The 13823-nt window shown below is 42.7% G+C and overlaps 1 protein-coding gene and 1 long non-coding RNA gene across 4 annotated transcripts; one reads left to right on the top strand and one right to left on the bottom strand.

The window, feature by feature from the left end:
• Nucleotides 1–267: 267 nt before the first annotated feature.
• On the bottom strand, nt 268–13346 carry LOC137813743 (DNA cross-link repair protein SNM1). 3 transcript variants are annotated; one of them, XM_068616157.1, is made up of 11 exons: nt 12684–13346; nt 12245–12425; nt 11858–12097; nt 11625–11769; nt 11354–11408; nt 1884–2018; nt 1730–1796; nt 1524–1601; nt 951–1003; nt 639–838; nt 268–548 (listed from the first exon to the last, which is right to left on the bottom strand). In XM_068616157.1, the coding sequence occupies exons 1-6, from the start codon at nt 13228–13230 to the stop codon at nt 1948–1950; spliced, it is 1239 nt and encodes a 412-aa protein (XP_068472258.1). In that variant the 5' UTR covers nt 13231–13346; the 3' UTR covers nt 268–548; nt 639–838; nt 951–1003; nt 1524–1601; nt 1730–1796; nt 1884–1947. The 3 variants fall into 3 exon arrangements, with proteins under 3 accessions (XP_068472258.1, XP_068472256.1, XP_068472257.1); XM_068616155.1 differs by lacking the exon at nt 11354–11408; XM_068616156.1 differs by lacking the exon at nt 11354–11408 and having other exon boundaries at nt 268–493.
• Nucleotides 2268–3412, top strand: LOC137813744 (uncharacterized). Its single transcript, XR_011081501.1, has 2 exons — nt 2268–2399; nt 3174–3412. It is a non-coding gene; the product is annotated as an uncharacterized lncRNA (long non-coding RNA).
• Nucleotides 13347–13823: the final 477 nt, after the last annotated feature.

Raw genomic sequence — 13823 nt, 5'->3', positions numbered from 1 at the left:
CGAGCTTTTGATAAAGCTTATATATGTCTTATTTTATCTCTTATGAAAATTAGCCGAGATATCTAAAATTATTAGTCTTTCAATTTAATGAAAATATAAAAAAATTAATGATATATTATTTGATAAAATCTTGTTACTCAATTCTATTATGCTAGTTTTTATTCTTTTTACATAAATTAATTAATGCAAGAAGATTAAAGATATACTTATTGTTATTCAATTATGTTATAATTGACATGATATTATGCTAAGACAAAAAGACAAATGAGAAGATAAAAAAAATTTATAAGACAATTCATATATTCTCAATACATATTACATTCATATTTTATGCTTTCACTTAGTGTCAGAGTATTCTTATTTTTTACAAGTGAAGCTTTCTCATCTTTACGACTCCAACATCAAGTATTGGTGTGCAGAAAGAGATCATCTCGATGATCTGATCATCCAAACTCAGCTCCGGAGAACAGTTGTCATTATAATTTTGAATGCCCTACATTGCAGCTGAAATTCAGTGGCAACAAATGACAAGTATACCGGGGCTTAAACTGAAACAAGCAGAAAAACACATGTTGCATTGCAATTTGAGAAAGTATGTAATCCAATCGATTAGAAGTGTAAATAAAATTCACATATACCTTCTCCAAGCAGCAATGTTGAGTCCCGTAAATTGGTTTTAAAATGGAAAACTTAGATTAACACTTAAATCTCTTTTGGAAAGAGAAGAGAATCAGATACTTTAGCACCTCAACCAGTCTCGGAAGTAGGATTGCATCTTTTCTCGATTAGCAGCATTCCCAACATTCACAGTTGGAATGATCTTGTCAGGTCTCAAAAACTGTGAAGATAAAGATAAATTCACTCCAAAAGGAAAACAATGCAAGTTTGTCGATATCATCAAATAAACTAACATGTCTCGGTGAAAGTAATCACAATATTTAGTTCCGGACCTGAACAAAATCTCGCAGTTCTGTAAAGCTGGAGTGCTCACTGTAGGGAACCCCTGGAAGAAGTAAGAAAAGGGACTCGTGAACTGTGCTGCAATGGTAGATAAATAACTATTGCTACTTCCATACCTTTTAAGAGCTAGTTTTTTAACAATATTTTTTTTTATCAATTTAAAATTAAAAACAATATTAATTATCTTGTCAAATATATCTTAACCTTCACCTAGTTTTAAATACACATTTATCACGGAATTAAGAGAAATGAAAAATATTAAATGACGGAATGAATTAATAATATAAGTATAATGAAAAATAGCATTTTTTATAAGAATGATAACATCAACTATATTTCTTAATTTTTACGTAACAGGAGCCTTAAACAACTTTAAAAGTCTGTTGACACTCAGGGACAATGATCTAGTACTTAGCATTTCAGCATCTCAAAGCAGATCGTTACTATGAAGAAACACTATACCCAGATCCACCACAGTTCAGTCCAGTGCATTTTCAATACAACAAGTGCTTACACTTCATATTTTATAGCAAGAGTGGTTGCCGAGATGCAGTTAATCTTACCATATATCGTGATATTTCCTTTGGTAACAGGTTTAATTAGTTCCAGATCGTTGCTTATCTTCTCACTGAAAGTCCAACCTAAAAATACGAAGGATGAAGTATTTGACACTTGAATTAAACGACTCTGTCGGCACAAATATGTTCTCTATTGATAACTTAAAATACCAAGATGATTCGGAAGTCAAGTTAAAGTATTGGTAAAATACCTGTTGGACGAAACGCCAAAACTGCTGTAAATTGCTCCTTGTAGGTCTTCAAGTAATCCTTTAAGGTCTAAAGTAACAAGTAAAAACATTATCGTGAATTATGATAGACAAAACAAAATTTTAAGAGGAAAAATGTAACGGCATAAAATTAAACCTCAGGTCTCAAAGATGCCATAGGCAGAACATGGATAAGCGTGTTATTTCCATTTGTACAGAGTCTATCTGAAAGGTCGGACCAACCAAAAGCTTGTAAAATCCGTCTTCTTGAAGCATTGGCATAAATTTTTACCTGAATCATAAAAAAGAGGCATAGACGTTGCGTCACTGGATCAAACAGACTAAGAGGAGACATAACAAGTTAATTCAGGGCAGACACACTCATTAGGACAACTCATAGCCGACAAACTTATCATCTAAAGAACGATTTGTCAATGCTAGACTTTATATTTCCTTAACACTATTATGAGGTGTTCTCTTCTCTATGTACTTGGTCAGACACCTTAAATCCAAGTCAATACACAGCCTTCCAGTCTTAAGACGAATAGAACAAAAAGACTAAGTAAGCATTCTAGAACCCTCATACGAGATTCTCAAACGTCACATCCACGTGGAATTCAAGCATGTGAACTGCACGAGCCGGTTTGCAAGAATGAATTCGACGATGTAGAGGGTAAATTTTACATTTTTTACGACATTGTTTTTATTAAGCTCGGTCTCCATCTTACCCTAGATTCCTTTGAAAAGAAAGTACTTTGATGAATGTCGTCCACACCCACTACATCCTAATAGCTGAGTGTTTTTCCGTGCCTTTCATATATTATGCACACACTTTGACATAATTCTGACCTCAAACATGATATTTATTTCTGAGTTTCAAACCTCTTCTCGCCGGTTGTGGGCTTCATTAAATAGTGTTAGCAGGGTGTCTTGACCTTTTCCAATCCTCCTATAAGCGTTTAAAAGGCCGTTTTTTGAGAATCCAAGCCCTACTCATAACCCTACCTTACTAGAGGGTTTTCCTATAAATAGGACACAAAACCCTCACGTTCAAAGTGCTCAAAGATGGAAAAGCTTGAATTGTTCGAGCACAAAGAACTGGGAGAAATTGGAAAAGCTAGAGCCTAATTTAGATATAGCCATCCTACTAAAGCTTGAATACCGAGTCGTACATATGAAAGTCTACAGCAATATATAACTCCCTCTTAGAGTTTAATTTTTTTATGTTCTTGTTTTAACCTTATTATTTTGTTTGCAAATAACCAAATGAAAATCTCCAAGAAAGAAATGGCTTGTCATTTTAAGGAATGAAGGCTTTGAAAAGGGCCAAGAATGCTATCATAACAGAGCAGGATCATTGTACCCTAATGACTTGATGGCCATCTTCTTCGCGTTGAACGGTTTGTCTTTGGTTTCTAATAATTTTATATTGTGTTGTCTTGTGCAGGTAGGAAAAATTTTACCTAATCCCATGGTGGACATCAATTTGTTCTGGTCAAAGTAGTAACTTTAAGCCAGTAAGTTCAAGTGTTCTCTCAACCTGAGACATGTCATATTTATAGGACTTTTTTCTTCTTAGTGCTCGTTAGATAAGTTTAAGTACTAGAAAACTGATTCAAGGGGTAGGAGATGTAAGATACTAGAAAAATGAATTTTGGAATCCACGGATTTTAACTGTTTCTCAAACTTTCAAAATTTTGGTAACAGAAGCATCACTGCTAATCTCACTAGGCCTTCCAAAAATGATACCCCATGACCAACAAATTCATTGCCTAAACCAACAAACTTGTCGCCTAAAGGATGATTTCCCGTTACCTGACACTTACAATTTATATTTCTCTAACACTATTGTTCCTGCCGGTTGACTCGAAATGCCTTCGTGCGCCTACGTCAGTGTTATCAATATCGGATAACGGTTCATATCGGAGACCCCAAAAATCTTTTACAGAGTTATAACGGACAACATAACGGGTTATGGCGAAAGCATTACGATTAAAAAAAATATAATATAAATATATATAAATAACTTCAGAAAATACAAAAATAATGAACGTGTAGTGGTTGTCACATAGATAAAAAATATGGTGTGTAATTATAATGTTTTAAATGGGCCCAAAATAGTGTAAAAAAACCTAATTTAAGTAATTTGTGATTTTTTATTAGGGTTTCAGCGGCACATTGCTGCAAAGCATTCAATATTAAAATTATATTTAATTTTATTAGGGTTTTTTTAGGTTAAAGATGAAATGGGCCTTTGGCCCAAAAACTTAAATAGGCCCAAAAAGCCTAATTTAAGTATTTTGTGATTTTTTATTAGGGTTTCAGCGGCACATTGCTGCAGAGCATTTAAATATTTAAATTTTATTAGGTTAAAGTTGAAATGGGCCTTAGGCCCAAACTTATCTTCCTTATGTTCAGCTCCGCCGCAAGCCCTTCTTCCTTAAGCGCAGCCCCGCCGCAACTCCCGTCTTTTCTCTGCTTTTTTCGATATCTCCAATATCCGTTAGCACTCCGACATGGCAATAGCGGCCGCCATGGGCTGCCATGAGAAATCTGATTCGCCACCGCCTTGTTGTGACGGTGGTCAGGAATTCCGCCACCGAAATCCGCCATGGCGACGCCATGGCCGATAAGTGATAACACTGGCCTACGTCACTCTTTCGTCCAGAATCTTTGCGTTTGCACGTGCCGTCCCTGTGATGAATGCCTAAAACACAGACAAAGGGCACCCTAGAGGCCGTTTGCACTCCGACACTCAAGTCAGTATTAAGGTTAGGAAACACCGAAACTGTGTAACTGTCACTGTATGTGTTTAAGCGGCACAAATGAATAGCGTACCTTGCCAAGTTTGTTATCTTACTATTTATAGAATGAAACTAAGGTTTCATTTTTACCCAAAATGGGCCTTTCTGCCGGAACGGGCCCAACACTGTTGTTACCCTACTCTTAGGATAACCTAGCGAATGAGGTCCCTAACTGGAGTGCAACCTCTGACGGGGAGACCACCCGGGTGCCTCCTCGTGCACCTGATCTCTGGGGTCACTCGCCTCTGGGAGTGCCCTAGTTGTTCACGTGTCATGCATGCAGCTCACCCCTGGAATGCGACCCTCACCGGTCATATCTTTCCAGTGGCTCTACACTTTGTGTTACGTCTGAACGCGTCATCCACTCTACACGCATAAACCCTCGTGATCTAGGCTTCTCCCTTACAGATAACTGGTGTTTGGCCTAGGACCCACCTCTCGTGGCCCAGCTCTATTGTTTGGGTTTCTGATGTCCGGTCTCTTCACATTGTCTAGTGGCACGTCAGTACATCCTGATGACCGATGTCTGACCACTCTTTGGCTCCTTGGCGCACGTGCTTCGCGAGACGTTGGCTCACGCCGCTCGTGGGACCCGCTTATGTGGCACCAACATTATCAGTGGTCAACAACGCCCAAAGACTGATCGGTACATAAGCCCCCAGTCTCAAGTTGTAACTCGTTCAACGAAGAGACTAAGTCCTTGCCCTGGGTGACCTACGTGGCTCTGTGTGACAGGACGTGAACACCGCATAAAAGTGACGTCTTTCTGGGCCTGTCTTATCTGCGCACACGTGTTTTGATCAACGGTTGGGGCTTAACGTCGCTTACGTTTCTTTTCTTTCTTTAAACGTTTGAAAACGCGTTTAATCATTGTTCCATCATTCTCTGAAACTTTGATTGCTCCATCTTCTTCCTCAAGCATTCTCGTGTTTCTCCTACACATTCCAACAACTTCTTGCTATTTGATCAAAGGTACGAACTTTGACTATTGTTCGCACTCGTTTATTGATTCTGATGTTAGATAACTGTCTGGGCGGTTTAATCTTTGCATTTCAGTCGCCCTATGTTCCTTTTTCCTGAATTTTCTTTGGGTTACGATTCAAGAAACCCGGGACTTTGGCGGTGCTAACTCTTGTTATCGTAATGTTGTGTTTGCACACTCTACTTCCGTGCATTCGCATGTTTTATCTTTGTGTTTCTTCTGAAATTTGCACGCAGGTACGGTTTTGAGTAAAGAGAAACGGGTTAAACTAACTGATATCCTTGCTCTTCTCCACGGGATTTCTAGGGATGTGGGCACTTCTCGCCACCACGCCCTTGCTTTTGCCACCGCCGCGCCTTCGCCCACTTCTTCTACTCCGGGAGTCGCGGTCTCTCCCGCTGCCGTCCAACCGTCTCCCACCCCACTCCTTTACAAGGGTAAAGTGGTGGTAGAGATCGACTCAGACGAGAACTCCGCCGAGGGGCCAATCCCTAAAAGGCCCAAGCCTACGCCTGCGATGGCCTCCCGTTCCTCTTCTATCGATCGCTCGGTTTCTCCCCTGGATCACACGACCAATGTTCCCTGCTCCCTGACCTTGGTGGGACAAGCGCTTCTGTGACTCCTCCTGCCCTCGAGCTGCCCCTTGTCCTTCAGCATGTCCTTAAAGGCTGATTGTGGACTCAGATGAGGCCGCTGCGAGGGAGAGACTGGACTTCAATTTTGGGGCTCTTTTTGCTTAGTCTAACGCTTTTCTAACCAGGTCTGAACCGGTAGAAGCCAAGACTGAAGAGGAAACGTCCATGCTGGCTCGTTTGTTCGCTGCCCGTGAGGCTGTGTTAAAATAGGAGTTGGCCCGCCTTCGTCATTCTGAAAAAGATCCTTTTAAGCAACTTCACGTCAAGTGCCGAGAGGTTGCTGAGTTGGAGGCAAGAGTTCTGCCCTTGCGAATTCAGGTCTTCGAGCTAGAAGAGGCTGCTGATGTGTCCCAGTCCAAGATTGCGGGGCTTGAGAAAAGGTCCATCAGTCAAGAGGTGTAGCTGGGTCAAGTGGAGGCCGAACTCCTTCAACAAGCTAAGAGGTTTGAAGAAGCTGAGGTTGAGCTGACCGGAGATGTTCTCGATGCTTATAACAAGGGATTCGGAGACACTCTTGCTCAAGTTGCTTGCGCACATCCTGGGATGGATACCACGCCTTTCACGGTATTAAACCGTGTCGAAAATGGGCAAATCGTTCCCAGGGTCTTTCCTTAACTTGCATTTGGTTGTCAGACAAACAATTTATTATCTGCTCAAAACTTTACTTTCTCGAACATATAGCTGTTTTTATTTCCTTAAATCAAAAACTGCTCTTTGACTTGCTTAACTGCTAACTCATGGTGTTTGGCACCAAAATGTTTCTTTTAGCGTTTTGTTGTATGTTCCCCTCATTGTGAGGAAGGGTTTTAACTGTGGACTAGGTTGTCCCTCCTTGGCGTTCTTGCTTAAAAGGAGAGGTGTTTTTTACAAACCTACTTCTCTACTTTCGAGGCCTCTAATCGCAAGTGGAACAAACTCTCCACTGACCTCGGCTTCGCTCAAAGGCGCGGAGAATTTATCTGGTGAATTATTTCGTTTTACCTTGTCGTTTTCACTTAAGAGGGGAGGTGTTCTCTTACGAACCTACCTCTTCGCCCATGAGACTTCTAACGCGAGGAAAACAAATTCTTAACTGACATCGGCTGCGCTCAAGGACGAGGAGGATTTAACTGACAAACTATCAACTGACCTCGACTTCGCTCAAAGGCGAGGAGGATTTAACTGGCGAACTGTTTCGTTCGACCTTGGCGCTTTCACTCGAGAGGGGAAGTGTTCTCTCACGAACCTACCTGTCCGCTCACGAGGCTTCTAACGCAAGGAAAACAAGGTTTTTAGCTGACCTCGACTTTGCTCAAAGGCGAGGAAGATTTATCTCGCGAACTTTTTCGTTTAACCTTAGCGTTTTCACCCAAAAGGGGAGGTGTTCTCTCACGAACCTACTTCTCCACTCACGAAACTTCTAACGCAAGGAAACAAGTTTTTACTTAATTGTACATAACTGGAGAAAACATTTCAATCGAAATTTGTTTGGCGACCTTGTTAAAAAACCCTTATAAGGGAAAAAGAGTGTTCCCTAGTACCATGTACAACGTTACTGCTTAACTGAAATAAAACTTGAAACCGGCCGTGTTCCATGTGCGAGGAATTGGGCCTTGCTTAAGCGTCTTAAGTCTGCCTGCTTCGTCCCAAGGACTTATGTCATTCTGAAAGAGACAGTCCACGCGGGAGAGACCTGACGTGAAACCAGCGGGACTGCCTTCTCTAGTACCTGGTGTCTTTCTTCAAGTCCTTGGCATACTCTGCTTCCCCTGTGTATAAGTTCTTGAAACTGGTTCTGTTTTTGCACAAAGACTGAATTGATCGCCTGATTGATCATCACTGGGTACCAACTAAGCGATGTGCTTGGCTGTGGTTTGCACAAGATTGGAGGGTTGGCTAAGTACCCCTTCAACCTGATGAGCGCCTTTTTACACCCTCCTTGGTAAGGGAGGTCGCCCCCTCCTCCGACTAGTGTAAATCTAGACAAGACAGACACGCGCCTTTCTGGGTTCATCTCTGTACCGGCCGGAACAGTCTCTGTACCACGCTCAATGAGCAAGGAACCCAGAGGTTTCCCTGATTCTCTCCCGAACACCTCGGGGCCCGGTTTCAGCCTGCATTCTACTATCTTTTCAACCAGACCTTGTGCCGTTTGGCTGAGGATGTTGCTCAACTTGGAGACTTTGATCCCGCGAGCGATTTCTGCTATGGTCTTGTCGGGTTCAACGCGACTGACACCGGGCAGAGGGACCTCCTCAGTGTACGGTGGTCCACTAGTAACCATAGATATCCCTCTCCTTGTTTTGAGGTTGTTCTCGTAGCATCTCTTGACCTCCTTCTGATATGATTTGATGGTAATCACCTTTCCTGTCAGGTCCAGTAGCTTCATCTTCATGTGCCCTGTCGACGGTACCGCCCCTAACCTATTCAGCGTTGGTCTACCCAACATGTTATAAGCAGAGGAGGCATTGACGACAAGGTACCTGATGTTCTCCGTACGTGACGCGGTGCCATCCGTGAAGGTGGTCCTCAACTCTAAGTATCCGCGCACCTCTACCTGGTCTCCTGCGAAACCGTAGAGGCAGCCACCATAGGGCCTCTATATGTCGGGGGATAGTTGCAGCTTGTTGAAAGTCGTCCAGAATATTACATCTGCCGAGCTTCCCTGGTCTACTAGCACACGGTGCACCTTCCTTCCTGCGGTTACCGCTGAGATCACCACTGGGTCGTTGTCATGGGGGGACAACGTCCTCTAGGTCTACCTTGGTGAAGACCAGGTCAACGTCGAAGGCGTCGTCGGTCCTTTGTGCTTCTACTGACATCACTGTTCGTAAGTATCTCCTTCGTTGAGAAGCGATACACCCTCCTCCCGAGAATCCTCCTGCGATGGTGTGAACATCACCGTGCACGAAGACTTCATGCCCCAGGCCACCCCCTGTTGCCGCCATGTCTTTGGTCCCCTATTTTTCTTGCAAATAGTCCCTTAGGAGACCGTTCTTCACCAACTCGTCTAGCTGGTGTCCTAGCACTAAGCAATTGCGTATAGGATGACCGAATGCTTGGTGAAACTCGCACTAGACGCTCTTGTTGGGCCCGAGCCTCTTGTCGATCTTGGGAGGCACCTTCAGCCTCTCTGCTGTGTTTGGGATAGCGATGAGGTCTTTCAATTCTACCACGAAATCGTGCCTTGGCGGCATGTTATCTCTCTCGCGCCCCCTCGCATTAAGCTTTCTTGGTTGATAGGGTTGCTGCTTCACGGGGGTCTTCATCTCTGTCGTTGCCTTGTGCACCCTTAGGGTTTGAGGACGACCTGTCGCGCGCGATCGCGTGGGAACCACGCATGTGCGCTTCTTGCTAACTTCTTCCTCCGCAATATGGGCCACCGCGCGGCGCCTTATCTCGGCGAAGGTCTTAGGATGGTTTCGGATGAGTGACTCGCTGAAGGGTCTGGAACAATGCCCTTCCTAAACGCGTGCACCATCATCTTCCGTCTTTGAGGTTCAACCTTACCACCTGTGCTCCAAAGCGGTGGAGGAACTCTTTCAAAGATTCTCCTTGATACTGTCTTATATCAAAGAGGTCGTAGGAGACGGACGGGGGAGCCCAATTCGCGATATATTGTGCCCTGAACATCTGTGAGTTGCAGGAACGATGTTACATGGCCATCAGGTAGGTTGATGAACCAGTCCATCGTTGTTCCCGCAAGTGTGCTCATGAACAACTTGCACCTCATCGCGTCGGACCCCCCAACCAGCATCATCTGCGTATGGAAGGCCTGAGGTGAGCCTCCGGGTCTTCTGTACCAGTGAAGGTCACCTTGGGTCCTACGAGCGTGGCTGGTAGCACGGCATCCACGATTTCTTGTGAGAACAGTGTTGGGAACTCTCTGGGTGGCGTCACAGGCTCCTGATCTGTACCCTCACGGTCACTTGCGCGGGTTTGTAGATCTTTGTGCAGTTCCTCGCTCATTGCTTGCGACGCTACCAAGTCTGCTTGGATGCATTCTCTGTTTGCTCTCGACGCGGCCATCTCTTCCTGAAGGGCTCGCATCGTCTCCATAACCTGTTGCAGGGTGGGGTCCTCACCCCCGTTTGGTGCAACAAATCTTTGCCTCGTACTTCTCATCTCCTGGATTTTCCTCGTTTTTGCTGGTGGGACAATGTTTTGTATCGAGCCCCACGGTGGGCGCCAAATGTTCCTACCGGTTGACTCGAAATGCCTTCGTGCGCCTACATCACTCTTTCGTCCAGAATCTTTGCGTTTGCATGTGCCGTCCTTGTGATGAATGCCTGAAAACACAGACAAAGGGCGCCCTAGAGGCCGTTTGCACTCCGACGCTCAAGTCAGTATTAGGGCTAGGAAACACCGAAACTGTGTAACTGTCACTGTATGTGTTTAAGCGGCACAAATGAATAGCGTACCTTGCCAAGTTTGTTATCTTACTATTTATAGACTGAAACTAGGATTTCATCTTTACCCAAAATGGGTCTTTCTGCCGGAACGGGCCCAGCACTGTTGTTACCCTACTCTTAGGATAACCTAGTGCGTGGGGTCCCTAACTGGAGTGCAACCTCTGACGGGGTGACCACCTGGGTGCCTCCTCGTGCACCTGATCTCTAGGGTCACCCGCCCCTGTGAGTGTCTAGTTGTTCACGTGCCATGCATGCAGCTCACCCCTGGAATGTGACCCTCACCGGTCATATCTTTCCCGTGGCTCTACACTTTTTGTTACGCTTGAACGCATCATCCACTCTACACGCATGAACCCTCGTGATCTAGGCTTCTCCCTTACAAATAACTAGTGTTTGATCTGGGACCCACCTCTCGTGGCCCAGCTCTACTGTTTGGGTTCCTGATGTCCGGTCTCTCCACGCTGTCTAGTGGCACGTCAGTACATCCTGATGACTGATGTCTGACCACTCTTTAACTCCTTGAAGCACGTGCTTCGCGAGACGCTGGCTCAGACCGCTCGTGGGACCCGCTTACGTGGCACCAACATTATCAGTGGTCAACAACGCCCAAAGACTGATCGGTACAACTACCATGAAATGCCCTCTTCTCCACATCCTTGATCAAACATGGGTTGACCCCAAGTCCAAGGATGGTACAACCACAAATAGCCAAAATTGTTGTTTGCCTATAATGGAAGGTCACCATTATGCACAAGTTTAGACATTGCATAAGGTTAAAATAAACCCGGAAAAAACTTCAAAACCATCAGCAATACCAATCAGATCTTCAAGAAGACAAACCAATCGCTTAAGTATTGATCTCTGATCTGTCTGAAGGATCAAAGAAATAAAGTGAATACTTCAAAACCATCAGCAATATATAGATTAGATCGTCATAAAGAAATAAACAATCCCTTAGGCTATCAATATATATTTTTATTTTTCGTGGCACATCCCTCTTCTTGTCAACATGAAGGACAATTGGAAAAAAAAAGTGTATAGAATGAACGAGTCAAAATAGAAGTCTGTCTAGAAAAACACACATACCCCAAGAGCTTTAGAAATTGCAAGATATACACATTCTTTGCCAATACTGTATGCCCCAACAACCACTAAAGTTCTGTGATGAATTTTGAGGTGGTTCTTCGTAATTTTGACAACATAATTTAGTACATCTTCCTTGGAAGGGAACCTGAACCAGAAATTTGTAAAAACCAATTATTACATTACATATCGTAACCAAATGACAAGACCTGTACAAAACCAGAACAGTGTCATACCTGTATTTTGGGTCGCAATATGTTGTATCCAAATAAAGTACATTCACACGTTGATTTACAAGAAGATGGTAAGCTTGCATTGCTTTACACGCTCTAAAGTCCCCAGTGTGCAAATAGCATTGGTCATTTGGGAGGCTAAAGTGAATCAAAGCCGCACCAGGGCAATGATTAGCTTCTAACAAAGTCACTTTGACACCATCAATCAAATGTTCGGTATTAAATTCTAAAGGGTAGATATACCTGTACAAATAAATATAAAAAAAAGTTAACCCCTTCACCGAAATGCAAGGTGAAAAACATGATCAAGTGCAGTCTGATTTGTAAGTTCATGTACGTGAGCAATCTATAAACAGAGCATCGGATACATGAGAGTTTCTGAGTTCTTACAAAGGATTTACAGAGAGACACATTTGAACAAGCCGTCCCGTGAGAGGAGAGCAATATATAGGGCCATGTGACCATTTCTTGCTGAGGCCACCATAGTGATCGTAATGGAAATGACTAAGAAAATACGCTGAACACCCTTCAACACACCCATACCGAAAAGCATCAACAGTGAATGTTGTCCCTGCATTTACAAAAAAAGAATGTTCATTTAGAACATTTAGAACATTTACAACATTTACAAACTACATGTTTTCTCATTTTCATAACAAAATATAAGGACCAAAAAAACAAGATGGAACTATTCCCAAACTAATTTCACAATCAATTTGTTTCGTCAGTCTCTTAGACTAAACCAAATTGCAGTTTTGGATGTACTTGTTCCATTAAGTCGGTTCCCTGACTCGACATGAATTAGTAGAGTTAAGATAATAAGTTTCACCTGGGATTTTCTTATAAAAGGGACAGGAACGTGTAACCCTATTTTCACCACTGAAACCCTTTCTCTTGCGGAGAGATTTCGTGTTCTCAGACTCTTTCCCTCTGTCGCGCAAAATTGAACCCCAATTTCCAGGTTTCACAATCTTATTCTCAGAAGAACTACCTCCTTCATCAGAATAAACACTCAGACTCGGTCCAGATTCAACTGAACCTACAGCGTCATTTCTTTTGAAACCCCAAATCTGAAACAGGTTGGTCTGCTTCATCTTCTTCCCCGAGCGTTCGAAATCGATTTGTCTATTATTTTTATCTTCCAGCAACAACAGCGAGGACCAATCGGTTCCGCAGCGATAGAAATCGTCGGTGAAACTGCTCTTTCCCGACGGCGTTTCCGATCCGGAGAGTTGCGATGGAAAACCCTCGTCGTCCAGTGAAACGACGCCGGACGAAGCGACGTCGTCATCGTTCAGGTCGTAACCGTCGCCGTCGAGAGGTAACGGCTCGTCTCCTAACGCAGGTGGCGGTGATGCGTCGGTGGATAGCACCATTGCTTTCGTAACGGCGCGTAAATGGTCAAAACTAAATGCTATTTGGTTTTTTAAAATGATCCCGCGGGAAAATTAAAGAGATTGTGATAAATTACACTTCTTAAATATTTTGCGCAGTTTTTTTCTTATGTTGAATTTGTTTGTTTAATTTTATTTCAAAAACAATTAACTTTTATATTTTTTAAATAATGTAAAGTAATATTTTATTAATTGGTTTTCCTAGTAAGTTTTAAATATTTTATAAATTTATATATCTTTAATTGAAAATATTTAATTTATACATTTCTCCTTAATCAAACACATATCTTTCAAGCACTTCTCAACCTTAAAAAGATGGGAGACAAAATAGAGAAATTTATAAACAGAATTATCATTCCCATCTTCTTCTTATCCTTTAAACCATAAGAAGGAAGTGGTCCATGCTCATCCTAAGTCCACCTCCTATCATCATTATTCTCAACCTATTTTTATGTCTCACTCCCAACCTAAACTTACTAATAATTCTAGCTCTATCAAATGTCATAAATGTTTTGGATATGGACATTTTTCAAATCAATGTGTAACTAAAATAGCTATGATATTATTAGAAAATA

This window comes from Phaseolus vulgaris, chromosome 1 (assembly GCF_000499845.2).
Source record: "Phaseolus vulgaris cultivar G19833 chromosome 1, P. vulgaris v2.0, whole genome shotgun sequence".
In the NCBI taxonomy this organism is placed as follows: domain Eukaryota; kingdom Viridiplantae; phylum Streptophyta; class Magnoliopsida; order Fabales; family Fabaceae; genus Phaseolus; species Phaseolus vulgaris.
This window is presented reverse-complemented; position numbering and strand designations above follow the sequence as displayed.